Genomic DNA, 26,459 nt, shown 5'->3' on the forward strand with positions numbered 1-26,459 from the left:
CTGTTGGGGTCTTACTTGGGCTTAGCTGTTCCATTTCTTGGGCATCTTTCTGGGTGAGGGTATGGATGTGAATGATTACCTAATTCTTGGTCTTTCCTCATCTCAAATGGAAGAGACCCATGTGAAAATCCAAGGACTTAATTGCAAGGGAGAGGCTTAACTTCAGAAAAGAGATGCTTTTTTTTTTTTTTTTAAAGAAGCCGAATAAATAATAACAACAACAATTATTATTCAATTTAAATTTAAAATAATAAATAATTAAATAATTAAAGGTAATTTTAAAAAGAAGTCATCTGAGTGATAATGGGCCTGAAGAATGGATTGGGGACAGGAGGGCAGATGGAACCAGCTTCTACTTGTGTGCCAGCTCTAACCTAGGGCAAGATCTCCAGAAGTGTTGGGAGACTCTCACCTCAGCCTCTTAGCCCACAGGGGTCTCAGAAATGGAGGCCTAGTAAGAACTTTGGGGAGTGATATCGGTCCAGATGCTTGGAACCAGGCTCTGTTTGGGAGTGGGAGAAGGGGATGAGAAGAAGGTGGTAGACCCAAGTCTAGGGAAGTCAGGATGAAACAGGAAATGGCTATTTACCTCTTGCCAGGGAACGACAAACTTAAAATATAGAATAAGATATATTTTTGGATGTGGCCCACATGGAAATTTGTTTTGTTGGATTTACGGGTATTTGTTTATGAGGGTTTTTCTTTTTTACAGGGGTGACAGTAGGAGGAAGAGAAAAAATTATTTTAAAAATTAATACATTTTTAAAAGCAGGTGGTGAATCTAAGAAAAGGACTGCCTATATGTGATACTATGATTAAATGGAGTTGAGTTTTCATACCAGATCCTCCACATATCACTCATGACCCTCCATCCTGGGTGCTCTGTTCAAAGGACAGACTATATATAGGGGCAAACACATCCCTTCTAATCTGAGCAATGTTCTCTTTTCTGTCATCGTGACCTGGAAATAGCATGAGAGAGCAGGCATTCCTGGGTGGGGCAAATCAGCCAAAGAAAGAATTCAGCATGGTTTTGGCTCTGTCCCTAAAGCTCTCTCCCAACGTCCTGGGGCTGCACATATTAATTTGCAGAGAGATAGATGGAATGAATAGGAAGATATTTGCCCTTAAAAAAATATCACCATTCCTCACCGACCTCCCAGGGAGCCAGACATTCCTATCATGAGAATCATTGATTTTGTTATTTTCTCTCTTTGTTATACATTTTTATTTTTTGCTACTCTGAACTTGATAAATATCAACAAATATGAATGGTTTCATATATGAGGACTAGGGAAAAGGAAGCCTGTAAACGAAATCTTTAATCTCTACTTTGTAAAACCTGTTTTATTTTTAAGCATATAACAAATTCAACATATTGGTTTCAAAGCTGGGCTAATTCTTTGCATAAAATTTCCTTTCCTCTCATCAGTGCATTAAAAAAAAAAAAAAACCCTACAAACTTTACATGCAAAGATTTACATGGATGGGTTCAGAGTCAAGGGATTTGACTTTAAATAATATAAGTGGAAAGAAAAGCTCAAAGTAAACAAAAGCAAACAGGCCAGAACTGCTATATTTTTGTATATATAGATCCTTTTCCTTTTTTATTTTCTTTAATCTCTTTGGAATATAGACCTAGTAGTGATATTATTGGATTGCCTTTGGAAATATATTATCCAAATTGCTCTTCAGAAAGGTTGAATCAGTTCATAGTGCATTAATATAACAATTTTTCCAGAACCCCTCCAACATTTGTCACTTTCTTTTCCTGTCATATTAGCCAATTTCATAGGTGCGAAATGGTACCTAAGAGTTGTTTTAATTTCTATTTCTCTAAGCAACAATGATTTTAGAGCATTTTTTCATAAGACTAGAAATAGCTTTCATTTTTTAAAATTTTGTTTTTTTGTTTTATAAAGTTTTTTTATTTTAAAAACAAATGCATAAATAATCTGACAACATTGGACCTTGCATAGCCTTGATCCACCCCCTCCCCTAGATGGTAAGCAATCCAATATATGTTAAACATGTTAAAATATATGTTAAATCTAATATATGTAAACATATTTATATAATTCTCTTGCTGCACAAGAGAAATCACATTAGAAAAAGAAAGTAAATGAGTAAGAAAACAAAATGCAAAGAACAACAACAAAAAGAGTGAGATGTTATGTTGTGATCCACATTCGGTTTCCACAGTCCTCTCTCTGGATGTAGATGGCTCTCCATCACATAGCTTTCATTTCTTCTGAAAACCACCTGTTCATATTCTTTGACCATTTATCAGTTGGAGAATGATCTGTAATCTTATAAATTTGATTCAATTCTCTCTTGCTACAAAAATTTCCCCCCTCGAAGCTTTTTGCTTTCCTTCTAATCTTGGACCTTTATTGGAATATAATTTTATTGCACTATCTTGTCTGAAAAGGATGCATTTAGTATTTGCTTTTATGCATTTAATTGTGAGGTTTTTAATGCCCTAATAATACACAGACGTTTTTTGTCTAGATGCCATGTACCACTAAGAAAAAGACATATTTCTTTCTATTCTCATTCAGTTTTCTCCAGAGGTCTAAATTATCTAACTTTAAAAAAATTCTATTTGTCTCTTTAATTTCTTTTTTATTTTTTGGTTAGATTTACCTAGTTCTGAGAGAGGAAAGTTGAGATTTCTCACTAATATCATTTTATCATTTGTTTTTTACTGTAACTCATATAGCTTTTCCTTTACGAATTTGGTTGTCATATCATTTGGAGCATAAATGTTCGATACTGATGCTACTTCATTGTCTACGGTAACTTTTAGCAAAATTTAGTTTTCCTGCTTATCTCTTTTGATTAGATCTGTTTTTGTTTTTGCTTTGTCTGAGATCATGATTGCTGCCCCTGCTTTTTTTTTATTTCAGCTGATAATAATAGATTCTGTTCCAGCCCTTTACCTTTACTCCATGTATCTCTGTTTCAAGTGTACTTCGTGTAAATAACTTAGTGTCCCTAATTGACAAATGATTAAAGATGAAGAAATTTAAGCCATCTATAATCATATTTAAAATGCTCTAAATCACTATTGAATAGAGAAATGCAAATTAAAACAAGACTGGGGTGCTACCTAACACCTATCAGACTGAAGTGAGAACCAAGAAAACATCATATACATCAACATCAAAATTGAATGATGATCAACTATGATAGACTTAGCTCTTCTCAGACTTGGATCATGATCCAAGAAAATTCCAGTGCATGTGGGATAGAAAATACCATCCATATCCAGAAAAAGACCTATAAAGACTGAATGCAGATTAAAGCATACTATTTTCACCTTTTAGTTATTGTTGTTTTATTTCTTTCTCATGATTTTTCCTTTTTGTTCTGATTTTTCTTTCACAACATGATTTATATGGAAATATTAAAAATGATTGTACATGTATATATCAGATTGCTTGCTGTCTTTGGAGAAGGAATATATGGGAGGGAGGGAGGGAGAAAAAAAATTATGGAACACAAAATCTTACAAAAATAAATGTTGAAAACCATCCTTACATGCAATTGGAAATTACATGTAATATACTATTAAAATAAAATTTAAAAAACCCCTAAGAACTGAATGAACTGATGCTAAGTCAAATGAGCAGAACCAGGAGATTGTTATACACTTCACCAACAATATTATATGAAGATCAATTCTGATGGAAGTGGCTCTCTTCAACAATTAGAGGATTCAAATCAGTTCCAATTGATCTGTAATGAACAAAACCAGCTACACCCAGTGAAAGAACACTGGGAAATGAGTGTGGACCACAACATAGCATTTACACTCTTTCAGTTGTTTGCTTGCATTTTTGTTTTTTCTTCTCAGGTTATTTTTATCTTCTTTCTAAATCCGTTCTTTCTTGTACAGCAAGATAACTGTATAAATACATATACATATATTGTATTTAACATATACTTTAACATATTTAACATATATGGGACTACCTGCCATCTAGGGGAAGGGGGTGGGGAGAAGGAGGGGAAAAGTTGGAACAGAAGTTTTTGCAAGGGTCAATGTTGAAAAATTACCCATGCATATGTTTTGTATATAAAAAACTATAAGAAAAAAAAGAAAAAACCCTCAGAATTTATTGTTAGATTCTGATTTTTGACCTATTGTGCTATTCAGGTGTTTTATGAGTGAGTTAATCGTTATAATTACTCTGTATTTCCCTCCATCCTATTTTTCCCCATTTAGCCTTCTCTCTCCTTCTACCCTTTGTTTTGCTATATAGAGAATCGACTCAAATTTATAAGAATTCAAGCTATTCTCCAATTGATAAATGGGCAAAGGCTACGAACAGACAATTTTCAGTTGAAGAAATTGAAACCATTTCTATTCATACGTTCTAAATTACTATTGATCAGAGAAATGCAAATTAAAACAACTCTGAGATACCCCTACACACTTGTCAGATTGGTAAGATGACAGGGAAAGATAATGCAGAATGTTGGAGGGGATGTGGGAAAATTGGGACACTCATACACTGTTGGTAGAATTGTGAACGGATCCAACCATTCTGGAGAGCAATTTGGAACCATGCCCAAAAGGCTTTCAAACTGAATACCTTTTGATCATCAGTTTCTAGTGGTCTTATATCCTAAAGAGATCAGAAAGGAGGGAAAGGGACCCATATGTACAAGAATGGTTGTGGCAGTCCTCTTTGTAGTGGTGAAACTGAGTGGATGCCCATCAGCTGGAGAATGGCTAAATAAATTATGGCATAGGAATATTATGGAATATTATTTTTCGGTAAGAAATGACCAACAGGATGATTTCAGAAAGGCCTGGAGAGACTTACAGGAACTGATGCTGAGTGAAGTGAATAGAACCAGGAGATCATTGTACCTGGCAACAAGAGTATATGATGATCAGTTCTGGATGTGGCCCTCTTCCACAAAGAGATGATTCAGGCCAGTTCCAATAGTCTTGTGATAGAAAAGAGCCATTTACACCCAAAAAAGGGACTGTGAGAACTGAGTGTGGATCACAACATAGCATTTTCACTTTTTGTTATTTGCTTGCATTTTGTTTTCTTTCTCATGTTCCCCTTTTGATCTGATTTTTCTTGTGCAGCATGATATTTGTGGAAATATGTATAGAAGAAGTTTAAAACTTGCCGTCTAAGGGAAGGGAAGAAAAAAATTGGAACACAGGCTTTTGTAAGGGTGAATGTTGAAAATTATCCAAGTATATATTTTGAAAATAAAAAGCTTTAATTTAAAAAAGGTCTATTTGGTTTTTGACTTCTACCTCCCCCAATCCACCTTCACTTCTATTATCCTTCTCCCCTTCTAATTTCCCGTAGGGCAAGATAGATTTCTATACTCAACTGAGTGTGTATATTATTCCCTTTTTGAGTCAGTTTCAATGAGAATAAGATTTTCCCTGGCACTATAAAAGTTTTCTTCCCTGTCTACTTTTTAATCTTACCAAGTCTTATATCTGAAAGTCAAATTTTCTGTTTAACTCTGGTCTTTTTGTCAAGAATGCCTGGACTTTATTTCCTTGAATATCCATTTCCCCCCATGAAGGATTATATGAAGTTTTGCTGGGTAAATTATTCTTAGTTGTAACCTTAGCTTCTTTATTTTTCAGAATATCACATTCCAAGTCCTTTAATGCTTTAATGTAAAAGCTGCCAAATATTGTCATATCTCAATGGTGGCTCCATGATATTTGAAAATTTTTTTCCCTGATTGCAGTATTTTCTCCTTGACCTAGGGACTCTAGCCTTTGGCTGTAATATTCCTTAGAGTTTTCATTTTGGATATCTTTCAAGGAGGTGATGAGTAGATTCTTTCAATTTTTATTTTACCCTCTATCTATGATATCAGGACAGTTTTCTGTGATAATTTCTTGAAATATGATTTCTAGGCTCTTTTTTTTTTTTTTTTTTTTTGGATCCTGGCTTTCAGGTAATTCACTGGTGAGCTAGTACCCTTTTTAGCTCTGGGACTGTGATCAGTAACTGAATATAGGCAGAGTGACAGTCCTGCATTCTGTGCCAACAAAGGATCCCTTGTAATTTTCTGACCAGTTGTTTGACCCCTCTGAATATTCCTGAAGTGACTGTCATCAGTGAATTGCCTCCAAAGTCTGCTGCTGGCACTTTCTGAGCTGGGCTTCAGGTCTGATTGCCAGGCCACTGAGACAGACCTTTCCTTTGACCTCCTAAGTTGTCCTGGACTGGAAAATTGTTTCACCTCGATATTTTGTTGCTTCTACTTCTTCAGAATTCAACTTGAGATGGCATTTTAAAGTTATTTGGAGGTGAATTCAAGAGAATTCAAGTGAGTTTCTGCTTTTAATCTCCCATCTTGGCTCCATTACCCCCCAATTTTAAAAAAAAATGTTGTGCCACAATTCTCTTTTAGTGTCCTGCCTCAGTTTCCCTAAATTGTTCTGCCTCAGTTTCCTTAATTGGTCCGGGCTCAGTTTCCTTTATTGTCCTGCCTCAATCCCCTTAATTGCAAACCCTGCCTCTGGTTCATGAAGACTAATATAACTCGGGGCTATTTGCTCTAAGGTTATAAATTATCAATGTGTAAACTCAGAAAGGGGAACTCCAGACAGTGTGTCTGGAGTCCCGACACTTTCTTACCTCCCTGTTAGTAGGAATTTATGGTCCTACCCCCACCTGTCAGAGCCGAGTTGATGGTTCCTGCCTGGAGATTCCCGCTCTCCAGAGTTTGAACTCCACCCCCTTGCCTTTGTTTAGCTACCATATATAAATATGTCATGGAGAACTTGAATTGGCTGCTGGGTGCTGGCTGGAGGCTGGGTTCTTAGAGACTATCGTCTCATTCAGCCCTGGGACCAAACCACGGATCCTAATTTGGTCCCAGTATATCTCTCCCTTTCAAATAAAACACTAAAAACTGTCTGATCTTTATCTTGCCTGTTTCTCCGGCATTACAAAAAAATCTCTCTTGTAACAGATCAATGTGGGCAAGCAAGAATTATTGCTTTTTTGGAGAAGACCTTCTATTGGCAGAAGGTCCCCTATTGAACTGAAAATGTTAATGGGGGAGAGGGGGGAAGGTGTGGAGCACTGGGGAGGGGGAGGCCCGGAGCTCTGGTCAAAGAGTGAGAGTTCCTCAGTTCCAGTAGAATGGGGCCTGCCTGAGGGATTGGGCAGGGCCAAGTAAATAAATCCAGAACCTGAAGCAGCATGTGGAGAGCCGGCCCTGGTGAGTCATTCACGGTGGTAAAAGGTGCTTGGTGGGAGGGAATTCTAGGTCCACAAGGGCACCCGACAGGCCCTCTCCATGTGGAGGCCACGCCTTGGGCTTGGGCCCAGTCGGAGCCAAAGGCAGGATCCCGAGCCCTCATCTCCCTGCACGGGCAGCGCCTGCCAGGGGAGCCTTTCTGACCAGTAACGAGGACGATGCCCTCCTGGCTGAGCTCAGCGTGGGAGTGAGGGGGACACAGGTGGAAGAGAAGGTAGCAAGATGGGAGAAGAGGAGCTATTAGTGACTGACTTTCTTTCATCGTAGAACTCAGTGACTCCAAAACCCCCAGAAAGAAAATGACTCAGAATTTGTTTGTGGCCCCCGAGTCTTTAAATGTTTCCCCTCTCCTTCTCTTTTGCCCTGAATACTACACTGTCCCTTCAGCCCAGGCCTCTGCGGGTCACTCTCCCACTTCCTCAGAAGCTTTGCCTTTCCATACTACTGAGGCAACAGAACGCTAGTGGCTGGGGGGGAGGAGGGGGAGGGAGGGCAGGGGCGGGTCTGTACCCCATCCTTCGAAGAGCCGGCCTAGGTGGGTCCTGGGGGCACGAGGAGTCTGACAGTCTCAGTCTTGTTCTAGTCACTCTTTGACCAGAGCTCCGGGCCTCCCCCTCCCCAATGCTCCGCACCTTTCCCTCCCATTAACATTTTCAGTTCAATAGGGGAACTTCTGCCAATAGAGGGTCTTCTCCAAAAAAGCAATAATTCTCTTTGCTTGCCCACATTGATCTGTTACAAGAGAGATTTTTTTGTAATGCCGGAGAAACAGACAAGATACGGGCTGCTGCCCGATGCCGGGACAAGAGACACTGGGGGGGAAGGAAGGGGGGAGAGAAGCAGGTGTCCTCTCCTGAGGGCCCAAACAGGTTTCAGGTTGCACATTCCTACCAGACTCTCCCCCTGCCCCACCCCGGCTGGCCAAGCCCAGGGTTAGCTCAGAGAGGCCGGAGGCCAGCCCCCAGCCAGACACGGGACATGAAGGCAAGGACATCCCCACGCTGGTCGTGGGGCCCCTGCTCCACCCCAGGAAGGGGTTCCCCAAGTCCCAGTGCCTCGAGCCCAAATGCTGGCTCTAACTCAGCCACGTGGGAGCACCTTTCGGCCACCCTAAGCCCCAGGGGAGCCTCTGGCTAGTGAGCGATGGGCTCGAGGCCGCTCCGGCTCGGTCTCGACGGATCATCGGCTCGGTTCGTTCATCCACATAATCTACGCCCTCCACACGCCTGCAGGAACGGAGCGGCCCCCCCTAGGAGCCCTCCAGTTCTACACCCGCTGTTTTCGAGCCCAGGCCCCAGGAAGAGCGAGTTTCCTGAAGTATGTGGGCGGAGCCAGCACGACCCCCGGGGACGGGATGTGACTCACACAGAACAAACATTAGTCAGAGGGAAGCAGCTGCCCAGGCCGAAGGTGCGCCCTGATTCAGCGCTTCCTGGGGACGTTGAGAGCCCAACTCTGCTTCCGTGTGAGGCTTTGGGAAGCCAGTTTGGGGGTCCAGGGGTTTCCCTCTGTCCCCCGTGTGAGGGCAGTCCCAGATCCCGGGCCAGGCGTGGAGGGGGTGGGGGAGCCCGCCCCAGCCTGTCCGGGAGTCCGCAGCCCCCTCTGAGTCAGAGCCCGCACATCGGCCCCTCCTTTCGGCTGTCCTTGGGGACGAGGCAGCTCCCAGATTGGGGCCGGGGAGGAGACCAAGCCCCATTCCTCAGCCGCTTGTACATTCCGGGCCCTCCCGCCTTCCGCACGTCTGGGCCCCGCGCACGTCCTGCGACCCTGACTTTGATCTTCCAGTCAGCAGATTTCAGGCGATGGGCGCGCCTCCTCTCCATGGAGTAGAACCTGGCCGGGACGTGCGAGTCTGAAGCATGAGTTCTTTGGGCTCAGGTAATCCCCAGCCATAACTCAAGTCAGGCTCCAGAGGCTGATAACATTGAATACTTTTTTAAAAAAACTCATCCCTTGGGAACCGGCCTAATATCTCTGTGGGCCACATCCCCTGGGTTAGGTTTAATTCTTTTCTTACTGTTAATATGGAATAACAAAAACAAGTCTCATCCAAACTATTTAAGAACACACGCAGCTGCGAAACAAATTGAGACCAGGGCTTTCTGTAGTCACGGACCCTGAAGCTTGGTTTCTATACAGTTAAGACCCAGTTTAGTGGGAGTGAAAAACAGGATTATAGCCATAGAGACATCTGGTTTCTCAGTGGTGGAGGGTTTCTGGAGACACTGAGGTGAGAGGGAGACATTCCTCTTGGAAGGGGGAATGATCTTGTGACTCCTCCAAAAATGGATGACTTACAAGCAGCAGAAACAGTCTCACAAACTGGTAGTTAAAGGAAAAATGGACTCATTAAATGCTAAGTTTTTAATGTAACACCCAGTCCCTTGGGATAGGTTTGAATTCTTTGCTTCCCTGTTGGGGCAGAGAGCCATTTGGGAAATTAAATCATTACTATTCTTCCAGGACTCTAAGTCCCATGTTGGGGCTGACAGAAATACAACAGACCCGGGAGGTTTGCATGGTATCTGGCATATAGCTGGTGCTGAATAAGTGCTAGTTACTGCTTTACCTAAAATCCCTGAAAGAACAGAAGACCCAGGACCTTGTTCTTAGTGCCATCTCCTGGCAGTAGTGGATAGCAAAGCAGAAACTAAGAAATGATTCTGCACCTGCCCTTGCTAATGGTGCTTCCAATGTTGGCGTAGCCCTTTCTATGCAGCCTAATCTGGACACTTGAGGTCTCAAATGGCCATTTATTTTCAGGGAGCTGACAGGTTGGTCTATCTTGACTATAAGTGAAATCATGGGTTCAAATCCTCCCTAAATTCCTCTAACACTGGTGAAGAAGGAAACAGTGAAAGGAGAGAAATACAGTCATCATAACTGTGAATGGGAAAGAGAAGCAGATAGTAGAATAGATTAAAAACCTGAATCCTGCAATATATTGTTTACAAGAAACACACTTGAAGTGGAGAAGGGCTAAAGCAGGATCTATTATGCTTTAGCTGAAGTAAAAAAAAAAAAAAAAAAGCAGAGGTAACAATCATGATCTTATACAAAGCAAAAGCAAAAATAGATTTAATTTAAAGGAATGTTGGAAACCACGTCTTGTTGAAACAAACTTTACAATTACCCATCCTAAACCCTCCCACTTCATGTGTCCCTTTCTCACCCCCACCACCACACACAATGAGGCCTCTGGATGGTCACCACTGTGTGTCCACCAAGCTCCAGAGATAGTCACTGATAAACTTCTTAGAGTGCTGGGTGCTGTCCAAATGAATGGGCTGGGCAATGTTGGGGCCATGATGAACTGAGAAACCAGAGTAAAGGAAAACAAATTTCTATTTATAACCCTTCCCACTGGGATCCTTGGTCCCTTGACAGTCAGCGAAGGATACTGCCTTTGATCATAGTCGGTTCACATTCATAATCCCACTCAATTTTACTGACTCGATGATAAAGTTGAGACAGGTATCTGCAAAAGAAAAACAGAACAAGTTTGGTGACTGGAAATGTTAATATTTTAGTTCTAAGCTATGAGGAGTGGTGTAGTTTCACTCACTGAAAGACATCGATTCCTTAACCTACTGGCCCTCAGGTTTGCCATCTATAAAATGAGAGGGACCATATGGGATGGCCACCGAGGTTCCTTCCGCTCTGCTATGATCCTCCCAAGTTAATAGAGTTTCATGAGCCGTGGTAGCCAATCTTTTGGATGACTGGCTCTGGGGTCCAGCCTGGTGAGATCCAACAGAGTCCCTGCTTCACTGGTAATGGCCCTGAGAACCCACAGTCACCTCCATACAATGATGAGGCACCAAAATGGGATTTAATGTTAAGAATCTCTACTGAAGAACAAAAAAATAAACAAACAAAAAACCCATTGTATATAGTAATAGCAATATTGTTTTAGGAACAACTTTGAGCAAACAGGTTATTTTATCTATTATAAATGCCCAAATTAAGTATAAAGAGCATGTGAAGAAAGATGCTAGCTGCATCTAACCAAACAAAGAAGTGCTAGCCAAAAGCATGTATAGAATAATTTTACACATACAGAATTATTTGTGTTTAATGATAGCCATGAGGGGGAATAAAAAGAAATTACAAGATAATTTTGTTATATGTTTGAAAGGAATAACAAGTTGTCCATAGTAGATTTATAGTTTCATATACAATCATCTTTTTAATTGTATTAGGTTGAGAAAATGTCTGTTTTATTCCATAAATCAAAAAATTAAAAAGAATAATATAAACAAAAAAAATCTCTGCTGAAAATGGAGGCCATTTTATTATGGTCAAACACATCACATTTAACTTAACTATAGCTTCCTGGTGATGTTCATTATGGGACTTACATAGCTGAAGGGATAACAACAGTTGAATCTTCATCAATTTCTCCCTCTGTCCTCATGAGGTCTTGTTCCATTTCTCTGAGTTCTTCCAGCTCTTTTGTCAACAGAGTACAACAGATAGTTAAAGAGTACTCTTTTTTTTTTTTTCCAGGTCTCATTTTCTTTTTAAAAAACATTTTAAATAGCAAATACATGCAAAGGTAGTTTCCAACATTCACCTTTGAAAAATCAGGGTTTCCAAATTTTTCTCCCTCCCTCCTTCATCCTTCCCTCCTCCCTCAGACAGCAAGAAATCCAATATAAGTTAAACATGTGCATTCTCCTAAACATATTTCCATATCTGTCATAGAGCTACTCATTTTCTGAATATTCCCCTTGATCTTATCAAAATCACAAGATTGTTATCTAATATGAGGACTATCTCCAAAATCCACAAGAAACTCTATATTTCAAAGGACAAGAAATTTTGCTGGAAATTGGCTCTGAATTCAAGCTTGTGGGAAAGGCTATTAGAAGTCATCCCAATAGATAAATGGTCAGAGTTTGACCAGACAGGCTTCAAAAGAAGAAATATAAGCTATCAGCAACTATATGAATGAATCCTCCTAATTGCTAATAAAATAAATGCAAATGAGGTTTCACCTCACTTCCAAACTAATATAGATTACAAAAGATGAAAATGATAAATGTTGGAGGGGCTATGTGAAAATGAGTGCACCACTGTACTGATGGAACTTTAAAATGTTTCAACCCTTTTGGAGAATACTTGAGAATTATACTTTAAAAATCTAACTAAAGTTATTTGAGCCAATAATTCTACTAGTAGGCATATACTCCAAGGGGATCAAAGACAAAGGGAAAAGTTTCATATTTCTAAAAATATTTTAGCAGTACTTTCTGAAGTAGCAAAGAACTGGAAGGAATGTAGATAAGGTCACTTGGAGGATGTTTGAAGAGTACGAAGAAGTTATACTCTTAGGAAAACACATATGAACATTATACAGAGAAAAGTAAGAGTGACCAGTAGAACAACTGACTCAACGACCATAATCATGTAAAGAAAAATGGCAGAGAACTCTGGAACTCCTTAGTGATCTGACAGCTAAACATGACTTCTGAGGATGGATGATGAAACCATTTCCCTGCTTCTCAGTAAAGGTAGCAGATTATAAGTGTGGAGTGATGTAGAACTTTCAGACATGGTCAATGGTTTAATTAGCTTTTCCCTGACTTCATTTATGTGTTAGAGGAGCAGCTTAGTGTAGTGGATGGAGAGCTGGCTTTTGGAGCCAGAAAGGCCCATATTCTAGACCTGCCTTTGACATATACTGGCTAGGTGACCCTGAACAGGTCACTTACCTCTCAGTACTATAGGCAACTAAGACTGTAAGTTACAGAGAGGTGCTGACCTGCTTTGGTAGAGTGTAATATTCTCTCTAAAATGTAATGTTGAAATCCTTCAAAGTCTTATCTCCTTCACTTGGGGCTCGGCTAGTTTTCTGGGAACCTTTCAGAGTCTTGGTTTCAGTGGAGAAGTGAAGGAGGAGAGCCTGCCATTAAGGTGGTGTGAGATGGGATGAATCTGTTTCCAGCCTTCAGCCTCCAGCCTTCTGTACACTTGTTTCTCTGAATCTCTCTGGTTGAGGCTTCTAGCTTATATCCTTCACACTGAGTACAAACCAATCATTATATTACTAGGAAACCATTATTTGTTGTAGGATTAAATCAATGCTAAACTAGATTTAACCATTGTCTCCTCAATTCCACTTAGTAGCTTGTTTCAAGTTCTGGCCCATAACAGTAGAGGGCGCTTTCTCAGTAAGGAATTTCCTATATCAATGAAATCATAGGTCTAGTCCCTATTCCTAGTTATTTGTTATAAGGGAAATTCTCTAGGCATGAGAGTAGTTAACAGAAAGGTACAGTGATTTTAAAGTAAAATGAAAACAATATTTTAAAAGAAAAAATGACAAGGATATTGGAGATCAGTCTTTAAACTGGCATCCTTCTCAATGGTCTTCTGAAGCTCAGATTCAATTTTCTGTAACTTGGATTCAACATGTTGTGCTGTTTCTTCCTCATCGATAAGTTTCTGGGCCACATCTTCCTCCATAGAAAGGACCTCTGCAGACAGACAAGAGAGGATATATTTAATATCAGATGCTTAATTAAGAAAAATAGTAAATAGCTAAGGTTGCCCTTCCTTCTGGGAAAACAAATACTCAGCAAACAAGTACAGGAAATGCACAGCACAAACAAGAGGCCTTTTTCTCTTTTTCTAATTTAATTTAATTTAATTTTCACTTCCAAATTCTTTCCCTTTCCCATTCCTTCACTGAGAAATACAAGATCCATTACAAAATGAAATCACTACATGAATTGATGCTGAGTGAAATGAGCAGGACCAGGAGATCATTATATACTTCAACAACAATACTATATGATGATCAGATAGACCTGGCCACCTTCAGCAATGAGATAAACCAAATCAGTTTCAATAGAGCAGTAATGAACTGAACCAGCTACACCCAGTGAAAGAACTCAGGGAAATGAGTATGAACCACTATATAGAATTCCCAATCCCTCTATTTTTGTCCACCTCCATTTTTTATTTCCTTCACAGGTTAATTGTACATTATTTCAAAGTCCAGTTCTTCTTCTGCAGCAAAATAACTGTATGGACATGTATACATATATTGTATTTAACATATCCTTTAACATATTTAACATGTATTGGTCTACCTGCCTTCTGGGGGAGGAGGTGGGGGGAAGGAAGGAGGGGAAAAATTGGAACAAAAGGTTTGGCAATTGTCAATGCTGAAAAATTACCCATGCATATCTTGTAAATAAAAAGCTATAATAAAAAAAAATGAAGTCACACAAAAAGTCTGCATTAGCTATGTTCCAGAAAAAAAGAAAAAGAGGAAAAAAATGCTTCAATTTTCATTCTGAGTCCATCAGTTCATAATTTGGAGATGTATAGCATTTTATATCATGAGTTCTTTGGAAATATGTTTAATTATTGTACTGTTCAAAGTAGCTAAGTCTTTCAATGTTATCTTTACAATATTGCTTTTTCTGTACAATGTTCTACGTCTGTTCACTTCATCTGGCATCAGTTCATAGAAGTCTTTCCATGTTTTTTCTGAAATCATCCTCTTCATTATTTCCTACAGCACAAGAGTATTCTATCATATGCTACAATTTGTTCAGCTATTCCCTAATTGATGAGCATCCCTACATAAAAAAGATGTAATATAAATATTTTTGTACATATGAATTATTTTCCTTTTTCTTTGCTCTCTTTGGAGGTAAAGATGTAGTAGCATTATTTCTGGGTCAAAGAATATTAGAATTTTAGTAATTTTCTGAACATAGTGAACATGGAGTTCACATTCTAATGGGAAAGATCACACATAGGGAAGGTTCCAGTTGTAAACTGGATAGAAAGGTTCCATGGCCCTTAATAACAGCAGATGGTCTTTCTCTGATGTCATTATTTAATGTCACTATTACTAGGGCTCTTGGGCTCAGGTTCTGGCTACCTCCCTCAGGGTCTGAGGGGAGATGATGGTGAAGGTGATGATAATGACTTGATCTCCTGCCACATGCTGTCTCCCTTCTGGCAGGTGACACAGTGCATAAAGACCTGGGCCTAGAGTCAGAAAGTCCTGACTTCAAATTCAACCTTAGATACTTACTAGCTGTGTGATTCTAGGCAAGTAACTTAACTGTTGTCTACTTCAGTCTCCGGAAGTGTAAAATTGTGATAATAGTAACACCTGCCTTCCAAGGTTGCTGTGAGGCTCAAATGAAGTCATATTTGCAAATCTTAAAGTGCTACTAAAACAATGAATATTAGTAAAGATAACATTTATAATGTGCTTAGTACAGTGCCTAGACCATGTAAGTAGGCATTTAATAAATATGTATTACCATCCCCTATTCCTTGATTTTCCCTCAGAGTGTCTTGCTGCTTCAGCTTGCCTGCCTTGTGGGTGGAACTTAGTTGGCAGTATACAAATTATGATCAGGGTAAGCAGCTCTTTATAGAAGAAAGAACACTGAGTTTGGAGTGAAAAGATCTGCATTTGAGACCTGACTTCTACTTGCCATATAGCTATGAGCAAGTGAATCTCTAAGTCTTCGAGCATATAAAAAGTTTAATGCTTGGAAGAGGAGTCAGGCTATTGCTTGGACTGGAGGGCTGAGCTAGTAATAATGGGTGGAAACAGCAGAAAATTTGGCTAGAGGGAAGGAAAAATTTTCTAATTATTAGAGCTGTCCCAAAATAGGATAGACTGCTTCATGAGAGAGTGAAGTTCTCCAACATTCAAGGTTCTTAAGAGGAGACAAGAGAGTAATAACAACTGCGCCTGAAACATGACTCTTAAGGTTTGTAAAATGTCTGTTAATTATCTTCTATTTCTTCTGTATATAGCTTACTTTGGATATATGTGCTTGCATGATGAGACTGTGATCCACTTGAGGGCAGAGTCCATTTTTTTTTTGCCTCTTTTTCTATCACTAGCACTTAGTGCAGTACATTGTAGCACTTAATAAATGTTTCATAGTGTATACTTAATAAATGTATATTGATTGATATTACATACATTATCTCTTTTAAGTCTTCTAACAATACTGTGATAGTGACTCACTATCTCCACTTTTAGAGAGAGGGAAGCTGGGAGTTAAGGAGTATCAGAGCCAATAGCTGAACCCAATTTTCTCTTAACTCCCAGTTTAGCACTTTGGAATCTCTAAGATCCTAACTTATTCCCCCCTTCACCTATTCTGTGTTTCCTTCCCTTTAATCATCCCTATTTATAAAGTATCCCCATTTTCGAGGCTGTAATAATGTCACACTTCTACTGATCTTAGCAAGGAAGGAAGGAAGAGAGAAAGGAACTGATAGCTAAGTGACAGGTTGAAGGACGACTTGCTTTATAAAATTTAGTATTTTATTGGATTCTTCTTTGAGTTCTAGGCACCATCGGGGAATGCTTTGGGGATGGATTCATGTGCCAAAAGCTTCTGTATGGTGTAATGGGAAACGTTTTCTCTTTATTCTAAATTTCAATCTCTTCTAATTGACTGGGTCCTTCCCTACAAATATGCCCACGTCTCTTGGTCTCTCTCTGCCTCACCTTGCCCTTCTCATTACAGACAAGTTCCTGGGGGGAAAAAAGCTGTCCCCACTGATTGTTCCTACTTACTTATCTCCCACTTAGTTCCCTGCATTTTGGCTTTCAACTGCAGCACTTGACTGAAGCTGCTTTTCCCAAGTTTATCAATGATTTCTTAATTGCTACTTCCAGTGGTCTGTTTGTTCTAACAACCAAGGAACTCCTCCTTTGGACAATCTTTTCTCCCTGAGTTTTTCCTGTTTCTCCCCATAGTTCCTTCTCTGACAATTTCTTCTCATTCTCCTTTACAGGATAACCAGCGACTTCCCTGGGATAGCCTGGGTGCCTCCGCTGGCCCCCCACTGTTCTGCCATCTCCAGTCGTCCTGATCTATCTCTGGCTGCTGGACCCAGATGGCTCTGGAGAGGAAAGTGACTTTGTCCAGCCCTCCCTCCAAATCCAATTCATCTGCATGTCAGGGCATTGCCTCTCTGATGTCATGATGCTCTTCCAGAACCAAGGACAAACAACAGGATACCTCCACATCCAACCTCCCCTCTTTCTGAAGGTATTTATTTACTCCAGGGCTCTGTCTTACATCCTCTTTAATTCTCTTCTATTATGTCTTTTTCAGGGAGCTCAACAGTCCTCAATATTTAATTGTCATCTTTATGCAGAAGACTACCAAATCCACATCTCTCAAGTCTCTTTCATGTGAAAAACTGCCTATACTATTTCTTTATCAAGATAACCCACAGGAATATCCAATGCAACATGTACAAAACATTCTCTCCAAGTCTACTCCACTTCTTCACCTCACTTCATCACCATCCTTCCAGTCAACCAGACGTGCAATCCTTGAGTCTTCCTGGCCTTCTCACTATTCATATCTAGTCAGCTGTCAAGTTTTGGTGATTCTGATCGGGTAACACCTCCTCTCAACTATATCCCAGTCTCTCATCACCTCTTCCCTGTACTAATTCAATTGATAGCCTCCTAATATCACTTAGATGTTATTACTCCCACACTCTCTCCTCCTCAAACCATACTACATCCAGCTACTAAATTGATATTCCTTTATTTTTTCTCTTCCTTTTATTATCCTGATTTTCAATCATGAACATTTGTAGATACATAGAACAATGGGAAAAGAAGTTCATCCCCGCATTAGTATTTTATTTTTTCCAATTACATGAAAATAAAGTTTACAACATTCATTTTTGTAAGATTTTAAATTCCAAATTTGTTTTCCCTTCCTCCTTTACCATATCTCTCCTCAAGACAGCAAGCAATCTGATATAAGGTTTCTTTTGAGCTTATATATTATTTTTATTTTAAATATTTGTACATAACAATTCCTCTGATTGTATTATAAACTCCATGAAAATAGTGACAGTTTCTATTTTAGTTAACTTTTAAATTTTTTTCCAGAGTATTGGAGTTCAAATTGTACACCTGATAGTTTCCTGTTACATTGACAAATCATTGACCATCATAAGCTTCATTTTCCCCAGATGCAAAATGAGAGGGTTGGTCTAGATGGTTTCCACAGTCCCGTCTAATCCAGATCTATAATCTTTTTTTCCCCAACTTTAAATTTATTTATTTTAATAGATATTTCTTTATGAATCATGTTGGGAGAGAAAAATTAAAACAAGGAGAAATAACGAGAGAGGAAAAAAACAGAAGAAAGAAATGAACATGGCATATGTTGATTTACATTCAATCTCCACATTCTTTTTCTTGATGTAGATGGCATTTCCCATCACAAGTCTATTGGAACTGTCTTGGATCACTGTATTGTTGAGTAGATCTAAGTCAAATATAGTTCATCACACATCATCATTGTTCAACAACAATCAGTGTGTTTTGGTTCTACTCATTTCACTATCAGTTCATAGAGATCTTTCCAAGTTTTTCTGAAATCTGCCTGCTCATCATTTCTTATAATAATATTCTATTACACTCATATACCATCACTTATTCAGCCATTCTCCAACTGATAGGCATCCACTCAATTTCCAGTTTCTTGCCACTACAAAAAGGGCTGCCACAAACACTTTTGTACATGTGGGTCCTTTTCCCTTTTTATGATCTCTTTGGGATATGCAGTAATGGTATTGCTGGATCAAAGGGTATGCCTTTTGGGCACAGTTCCAAATTGCTCTCCAGAATGGTGGGATCAGTTCACAACTCCAACAGTGCATTAGTGAAGAGGTTCATTTCAAGCTGCCTTTATTATCGGTCAAAATAGTGTTGCTAAAACATCATGCTTGATTATCAAACTGTGCATACCCTTTGATCCAGCAGTGCTACTACTGGGCTTATATCCCAAAGAGATACTAAAGAAGGGAAAGGGACCTGTAAGTGCCAAAATGTTTGTGGCAGCCCTGTTTGTAGTGGCTAGAAGCTGGAAAATGAATGGATGCCCATCAATTGGAGAATGGTTGAGTAAATTGTGGTATATGAACATTATGGAATATTATTGTTCTGTAAGAAATGACAGCAGGATGAATACAGAAAGGACTGGCGAGATTTACATGAACTGATGCGAAGTGAAATGAGCAGAACCAGGAAATCATTATATACCTCAACAACAATACTGTTTGAGGATGTATTCTGATGGAAGTGGATCTCTTTGATAAAGAGAGCTAATTCAGTTTCAATTGATCAAGGATGGACAGATGCAGCTACACCTAAAGAAAGAACACTGGGAAATGAATATAAACTGCTTGCATTTTTGTTTTTCTTCCCGGGTTATTTATACCTTCTGAATCCAATTCTCCCTGTGCAACAAGAGAACTGTTTGATTCTGCACACATATATTGTATCTAGGATATACTGTAACCTATTTAACATGTAAAGGACTGCTTGCCATCTGGGGGAGGGGGTGGAGGGAGGGAGGGGAAAAATCAGAACAGAAGTGAGTGCAAGGGATAATGCTGTAAAAAATTACCGTGGCATGGATTCTGTCAATAAAGTTATTAAAAAAAAAAAAACCATCATGCTTGACCACATTCATTCCCAGCTGAGAAACTTTAGGGAGGGATTGAATGGAAGAAACAGCTATTTGCATAGAAACAGGCAGACAAGCTCTCACACATCTATTCCAGAAAAACCTGAACAAAACACTATACCAAATAATGATCAATAAATCCCATTAAGAATTGCAATTAATTACTTTACCTATCTCAGAATTGTACAAAAACCTACAGGTAATAGAAAAGGCCAGGGACAGCAAACAAGATGAAGTTTAGCCAGTATGACCAAAGACAGGTGAGAGACACCTGTACCCTGAAATGTTCTATATTTTGAGGTGGGAAGAGCAAAAGCTTCCACAAGAAAGGCCCAGGTTGTTAACCTTCCTCAGTGCATAACCTGGAAGACCAGAGATGTTGTAACAGGGACCTCTGCCCTGAGACACCACAGTGCTCTGAAGATCGAGCCCTTTTTGAACACCAAAGACCTGGGGGCAGGATGTAGAGGAGCCCTAAAGCTTGCCAACGCTTTTAGAGTAGATGCTCCCTGGGTCAGTGCAGAATTACAGATGACCCAGGCTGAGACTGAGCAAGGTAGACACTCACCCAAAAAACAACAGCAGTGGCAAAATCTGGCCCTGGCACTCTGTCCCAATTCAGGAAATGAAGTTAGACCACATAGAAAACACCAACTATAAAAATTTATAAACCCAGAGATACCAAAATATCCTAGAACCTCCAAAAGAACAACTCTTAACAACTGCGAGGAGAGACTCAAATCAAAAAATGGATTATCTATAAGGAAAGCATGACACTATTGGGCCTGTATCCCAAAGGGTAATAATAATGTGCACATGTGGAAAAATGCTTGTGCCAAAGCTTTTTATGGAGGCAAGGAACAGGAAATTGAGGGGACACCCCTCAATTGGGGAATGGCTGAATAAGTTATGGTGTATGAGCATAATGAAATATTATTGTTCTGCAAGAAATGATGAGCAGGATGATTTCAGAAAAACCTGGAAAGATTTACATGAAATGATGCTGAGTGAAATGAACAGAACCAGGAGAACATTGCAAACAGTAACAAGATTGTCTGATGATCAACTATGACAGACTTAGCTCTTCTCAGCAATGTGGTGATTCAGGACGATTCCAATAGACTTGGCATAGAAAAATGGTATCCGCATTCAGAGAGAGAACTATGGAAACTGAATATGAATCGATGCAAACTATTTTTACCTCTTTTTTTCTTTCTCATGGTTTTTATCTTTTATTCTGATTTTTCTTTTACAACATGACTAATATGGAAATATGTTTAACATGACTGTACATGTATAACCTAGATCAGATTGTTTGCTGTGGGGAGGAAGGGGAGAGGGAAAAGAGTAACAAAAAGATTTAGAACTCACAAATCCTACAAAAATGAATGTTAAAAACTAGTTTTAAATGTAATTGGAAAAAAAAATACTATTAAGTGAGGAAAAAAATAAGGGCTATATGAATATCTAGAAGAAATGAAAGAGATTTTAAAAAAATGAAATAAAAAACCCAGAGGAAAGAATTGGAACAATAAATAGGTTAGAAGAGAAAGTGGCAAATCTTAATCAAGTAACAGATTCATTGTAAATTAGAATAGGCCAAACAGAAATCTGACTCTATAAGATTAAGAATATTAAAACAAAAAGATTCTTTAAAAAGAAGAAATTAAAATATCTAATATTTTAAAAATTACTCTGGAAAAAAGGTCAAGGAGAAATAACTTAAGAATCAATGAATTCCCTGAACACCAAAAACAACAACTCAAAACCTGAGGATTCTGTTTCAAGAAATAATAAACAAAAAATGCTTAGACTTATTACAGCTATGAGACAAAGTAAAGATAGAAAATCTACTTGTCACCTCTTGGAGAAAATAGTCTAAGAATGTCATAATCAAAATCCAGAATTTCCAAATCAAAAAAAAAAAAAAAAAGAAAGAAAGAAAGAAAGAAAAAAGAATCAGTCTTTCCATCTTGACTATCAATAAAAAAATCTTAGAATGCAATATTCAAAAAAGCAAAAAAAGATAGGCTAGAACTAAGATTAATTGCTTTTCCTGAAAGGCTGAGTATATATACAAGAGAAAAATGGATTTTTAATTGAATAGAGAACTTTCAAGCATTCTTGATGAAATGAAACTTCAATGACTCCATAAAAGACAAATGTTTTTTTTTTTTTTTAAGCTTTTTATTTTCAAAATATATGCATGGATAAATTTTCAACATTAACCCTTGCAAAACTTTGTGTTCCAGTTTCCTCTCGCCTTTCCCCTAGATGGCAAGTAATCCAATATGGTAAAAATATATGTTAAATCCAATATATGCATACATATTTATACAATTATTTTGCTGCACAACAAAAATCAAATCAAAAAGGAAAAAAATGAGTAAGAAAACAAAATGTAAGCAAACAACAAAAAGAGTGAAAATGCTATGTTGTGATTCACCCTCAGTTCTCACAGTCCTATCTCTGGCTGCAGATGGCTCTCTTCATCACAAGATCATTGGAACTGGCCTGAATCATCTCATTATTGAAAAGAACCATTTCTATCAGAATTGATCATCATATAATCTTCTTGTTGCTGTATACACTGATCTCCTGGCTCTGTTCATTTCACTCAGCATCAGTTCATGTAAGTCTCTCAAGGCCTCTCTGAAATCATCCTGCTGGTCGTTTCTTATAGAACAATAATATTCCATAACATTCATATGCCGCAACTTATTCAGCCATTCTCCAATTGATGGGCATTCCAGTTTGTAGCCACTACAATAAGGGCTGCCACAAATATTTTTGCACACGTGAGTCCCTTTCCCTCCTTTAAGATCAAAGACAAAGTCTTTACCTTAAAACTCTTCACAAATTTCAGTCTCCCTTTCCTGGTTTTTGCTTCGTTTTATTTTATTTTATTAATTAATTGATTAATTAATTTATTCATTCATTCATTCATTTATTTATAACATTACTCCCCTTTATATGCTTTTCCTTTCAGTCAAATTGTGTGCTACTTGTTAGTTAATAAAACTGGAAACATCCAGTGCTCTTTTGTCCTCTATGCCTAGAGCGCTCTCCTTTTCTTTTTGCTTCTTGGAATCTCAGAATCCCTCTACACCAAGAGAAGTTCTGGCTTAGGCTTCTTGCTGTCACTGTGATAAGAGAAAGATTGTGCTTCTTGCCAACACTCTGACAAGAGAGTGCTGCAGGCTCTGCTCCTGAAAGTTAGAAGAGCATACCAGCTGTACAATCAAGTTAGAGAAACAAGCTACAGTTTCTGTTTTAACCCACCTCAGGTGTCCTTTTCTTCCCCCTGCTGTTACTTGGTTTCCAGACATGTATCTTTTTATTTTCCCCACCTGCTTTCGGTGAAATTTTATGTGCTTAACATGTTCTCATTCTATTTAAAGTTGCTGAAGCTGAAGGTTCAAGGTTCAGGTCAGATAACAACTTCTATAGACTGCTCATGTGTGTATAACAACTTCTATAGACTGCTTGTGTGTGTGTGTGTGTGTGTGTGTGTGTGTGTATGCTACATTAAAAAAATTTTTTTTTGATGAGGTAATTGGTAACTTGCCCAGAGTCTCACAGCTATAGACTTATATGCTCTTCCTTATATGGTTCCTAGTTATTAGTGATCTTCTCCCCAAATTACTTTGTACATATTTGTATTTCCTCAAATAAGTGTATATATGTCATCCTTCTCTGGAAGTGGAAGAAAACAAGAGAGGAATGCATCATTTTGCTTTTGCTTTGGTATTTCCATTACCTTGCATATAGAAGGCACTTAAAAAAAAAGAAGTCATACAAGGGAGCCACTCCCAGGGTGGTCAGAACTTTAGGAGACAGCTAGACAGAGCACTGGTCCTGGAGTCAGGACTTCAGGCATTTAACACTTACTAGTAGCTGTGTGACCTGGGCAGGTTACTTAATCCCAACTGCTATCAGGAAAAACAAACTGGCACAAGATCCCCAGCATGGCGGGCCCTCATCAGAGAGAGTATTGTGCTCTATGAGCAAACCATCATTGAATCAGCTCAGGAGAAATGGGAGATGAGCAAGTTGGGGAAGCTGCCCCAATGTCCGTAGGGACTGTTTGTGTCCGACCTGTGGCAGAGCATTGTGAGCTCGTATTGGTCTGAGCAGTCACAGTCGGACACACTAACTCTTAACAGTGATGTTGTTCTGGTCCTTTTTTAAATGAAGGGCACAACCAAAATGGGGATAATAATAGCAACTATGTCAGAGGGTCAAATGAGATAACATATGTACAGCATTTTGCAAATCTTAAAAGTGCTATATAAATATTAGCTATTATTTTCAAATGTTGCAGAAATAGGAAACCAGGCATCTGGATAAAAAATTCACTTTTACTTGGTAGTAATAATATTGGTGGGAAATAATAATTTCCCACAAGTCTTTGAAATTCTTTTTTCACAAGAGTATAAAAAGCCTTAGGTTTGGAGTCAGAGAACCGTGTTCAAATCTCAGCACTGCCACTATTACCTGTGTGACCTTGTGCAAACAAATTAATCTTTCTGGACCTCAGTATCCTTGTTTGTGGAATAAGTTTGGACCAGAGGATTCCAGCTCAGAGCATATAAGCCTATGAGTCTTCCCAGCTTTGTTACTTTGTGACTCTAGGGGGAAAGACTTTGGTGATATGATAGAAAGAGCCCGAGGCTGGGAGTCAGGATGTCCCAGCTCTGCCAAGATCTGACTGGCTGAGGGGTGACATAAGCAGGTCCCTGTCACAGATGCCTTTCTCCCACTGTAAAGTCAGGAGTCTGGACTGGAAGATACACAAAGGTGGCTGAGTGGTATCCTGAGACTCAGAGTCAGGAAACCTGAGTTCAAAATCTCAGACACCTGATACCCTGGTTTATTTAACTGTAAATGGAAATAATAACAGCACTCATGTCACAAAATGGTTGAGAAGATCAAATGAGATAACATGCAAATGTATGTAATATATGCTATGTATCATAATATGTAATACATTTTTCATAAGGAATACATATTATGTAATATATATAGCACTTAGCATAGATAACAGGTGCTATACATATAGCCTTCTCTTTCCTTGTCCTCAAGCTCCAAGTTTTATGACAAATTTATGACAAATTCCAACAAGTATTAATTCAATGTTAGGCACTTGGATAATAGACAAGTAAATACATAATTAAAAAAACTTAGTCAACAAGCATGCATAAAACACTTACTCTACTACTTAACAGTTTAACAAGAAGGGGGGGATTGAGGTCTGAAGCCACAAAGAGGGAAGGCAAAGGATTAAGTGTTTATAGAGCACCCACTGCGGGCCAGGTTCACACTTAACAGTTATTATGTCATTTGATCTTCAGTGAGATGGAGAAAGAGCTTAGGACCAGGTTGTGTTTAAGGGAAAAAAAAAAAAAAAAGATATGAGGATCAATTTTCTTATGGAGAGAAACCAGAGTCAGGGAGACCAATCTGAAATCTAAAGCAATAGTACAGGTAGGAAGTGATGTGGTGGCGTTTACCCAATACCTCCCAAGTGCCAGGCTTTAAGCAAAGCTCTCTGCAGACATTTCATTTCGTTCTCTTTACAACCCTGCCACCTAAGTGCTACGTTTATTCCCATTTTACCCCTGAGGAAACTGATGCAAATTGAAGTTAAATGACCTGCCTACAGTCACACCCATAATGCCCCCGATCTGGCCTTCCTGCGTTCCTCACACGTTTCCCCAGGCCGGCGTGCACGCGCCCCCCCCCCTCCCCCCACTGCTGCTTTAGAGAATTCTGGATGAAGGCATTTCCCGATTTCCCCGCTTCGCTCTCCCCACACGCGGCAAGTCCTCCCGTCCAGATTAACCTTGTATTTAATTACTCTGACTGTATTAACTATTACGTGATTGATTTTCACATATACACTTGTCAGATTCGTTGGAACTGCAGCTCGTTTTGCGTTGAGATCGTTTCATGCCGTGCACCTGGCACGGACCTATGCACTCTGCAGGCGGTTCACTAACATTTGCTGACTGACTGATCGGGGCAGATCAATGGGACTCGAGGCTAGGAAGGAAGAGAGGCTGGAACGAAACCGTTAAAGTTTTACAAGCCGAAGACTGAGTAGCGGGTTCAAACTGAGGCGATGGAAAAGGCCCGCCCCCGCGCCCGAGTCCCCTGCGCCTGCGCCTTGCGCCCTTCCCACCCACGCCCCTCGCGCCCCGCTCCCGCACCTGAGAGGAGCCGGTGGGTGTTCTTCTTCGTGTCCAGCAGCCTCTCGATCATCCACTCCTGCCGCCCCAGGAGCCGCCGCACCCGCGCCGCGGCCCGGTTGGGGTTGAGCAGACTGAGCAGTCCCTGGCTCACCTCCTCCATGTCTCGAAACACCGCCATGGCCAGGGCAGGAAGAATCGAAAAATGACCGCCGCTCCCAAGCCCGCCCAAACTCAAACGGTCTCCGAGCCGACCTCGTTTGTTTTCTTCGCTTTCTATTGGCTTTCCGGGGCCACAGACGCACAAAAGAGCCAATCGTTATTGGGAGGGTGGGGACTGTTCTTGATGCGCATGCGTGGCATGGTCTCACCAGCTGACAGAATAGTTGAGACCGCATCGTGCGGCTGCTGTCCGCTTGGTGGGACCTTCTGCATCCCGAGCCCCCTAATCAAATGCTCTGCGCCCCTCTGTGAGGGAAAATAAGCCTCTCCGCACCCGAGT

The 26,459-nt window shown here is 39.7% G+C and overlaps 1 protein-coding gene across 1 annotated transcript; it reads right to left on the minus strand.

Annotated features, from left to right (window-relative positions):
• Window positions 1-10,315: 10,315 nt before the first annotated feature.
• On the minus strand, window positions 10,316-26,190 carry SPC24 (SPC24 component of NDC80 kinetochore complex). Its single transcript, XM_051971555.1, has 5 exons — window positions 25,979-26,190; window positions 13,604-13,748; window positions 11,628-11,732; window positions 10,668-10,744; window positions 10,316-10,579 (listed from the first exon to the last, which is right to left on the minus strand). Exons 1-5 carry the CDS (start codon window positions 26,136-26,138, stop codon window positions 10,473-10,475), a joined length of 594 nt encoding a protein of 197 aa, XP_051827515.1. The 5' UTR covers window positions 26,139-26,190; the 3' UTR covers window positions 10,316-10,472.
• Between the last annotated feature and the right edge of the window lie 269 nt (window positions 26,191-26,459).

The sequence above is a fragment of the Antechinus flavipes genome, chromosome 1 (genome assembly GCF_016432865.1).
Source record: "Antechinus flavipes isolate AdamAnt ecotype Samford, QLD, Australia chromosome 1, AdamAnt_v2, whole genome shotgun sequence".
NCBI lineage: Eukaryota > Metazoa > Chordata > Mammalia > Dasyuromorphia > Dasyuridae > Antechinus > Antechinus flavipes.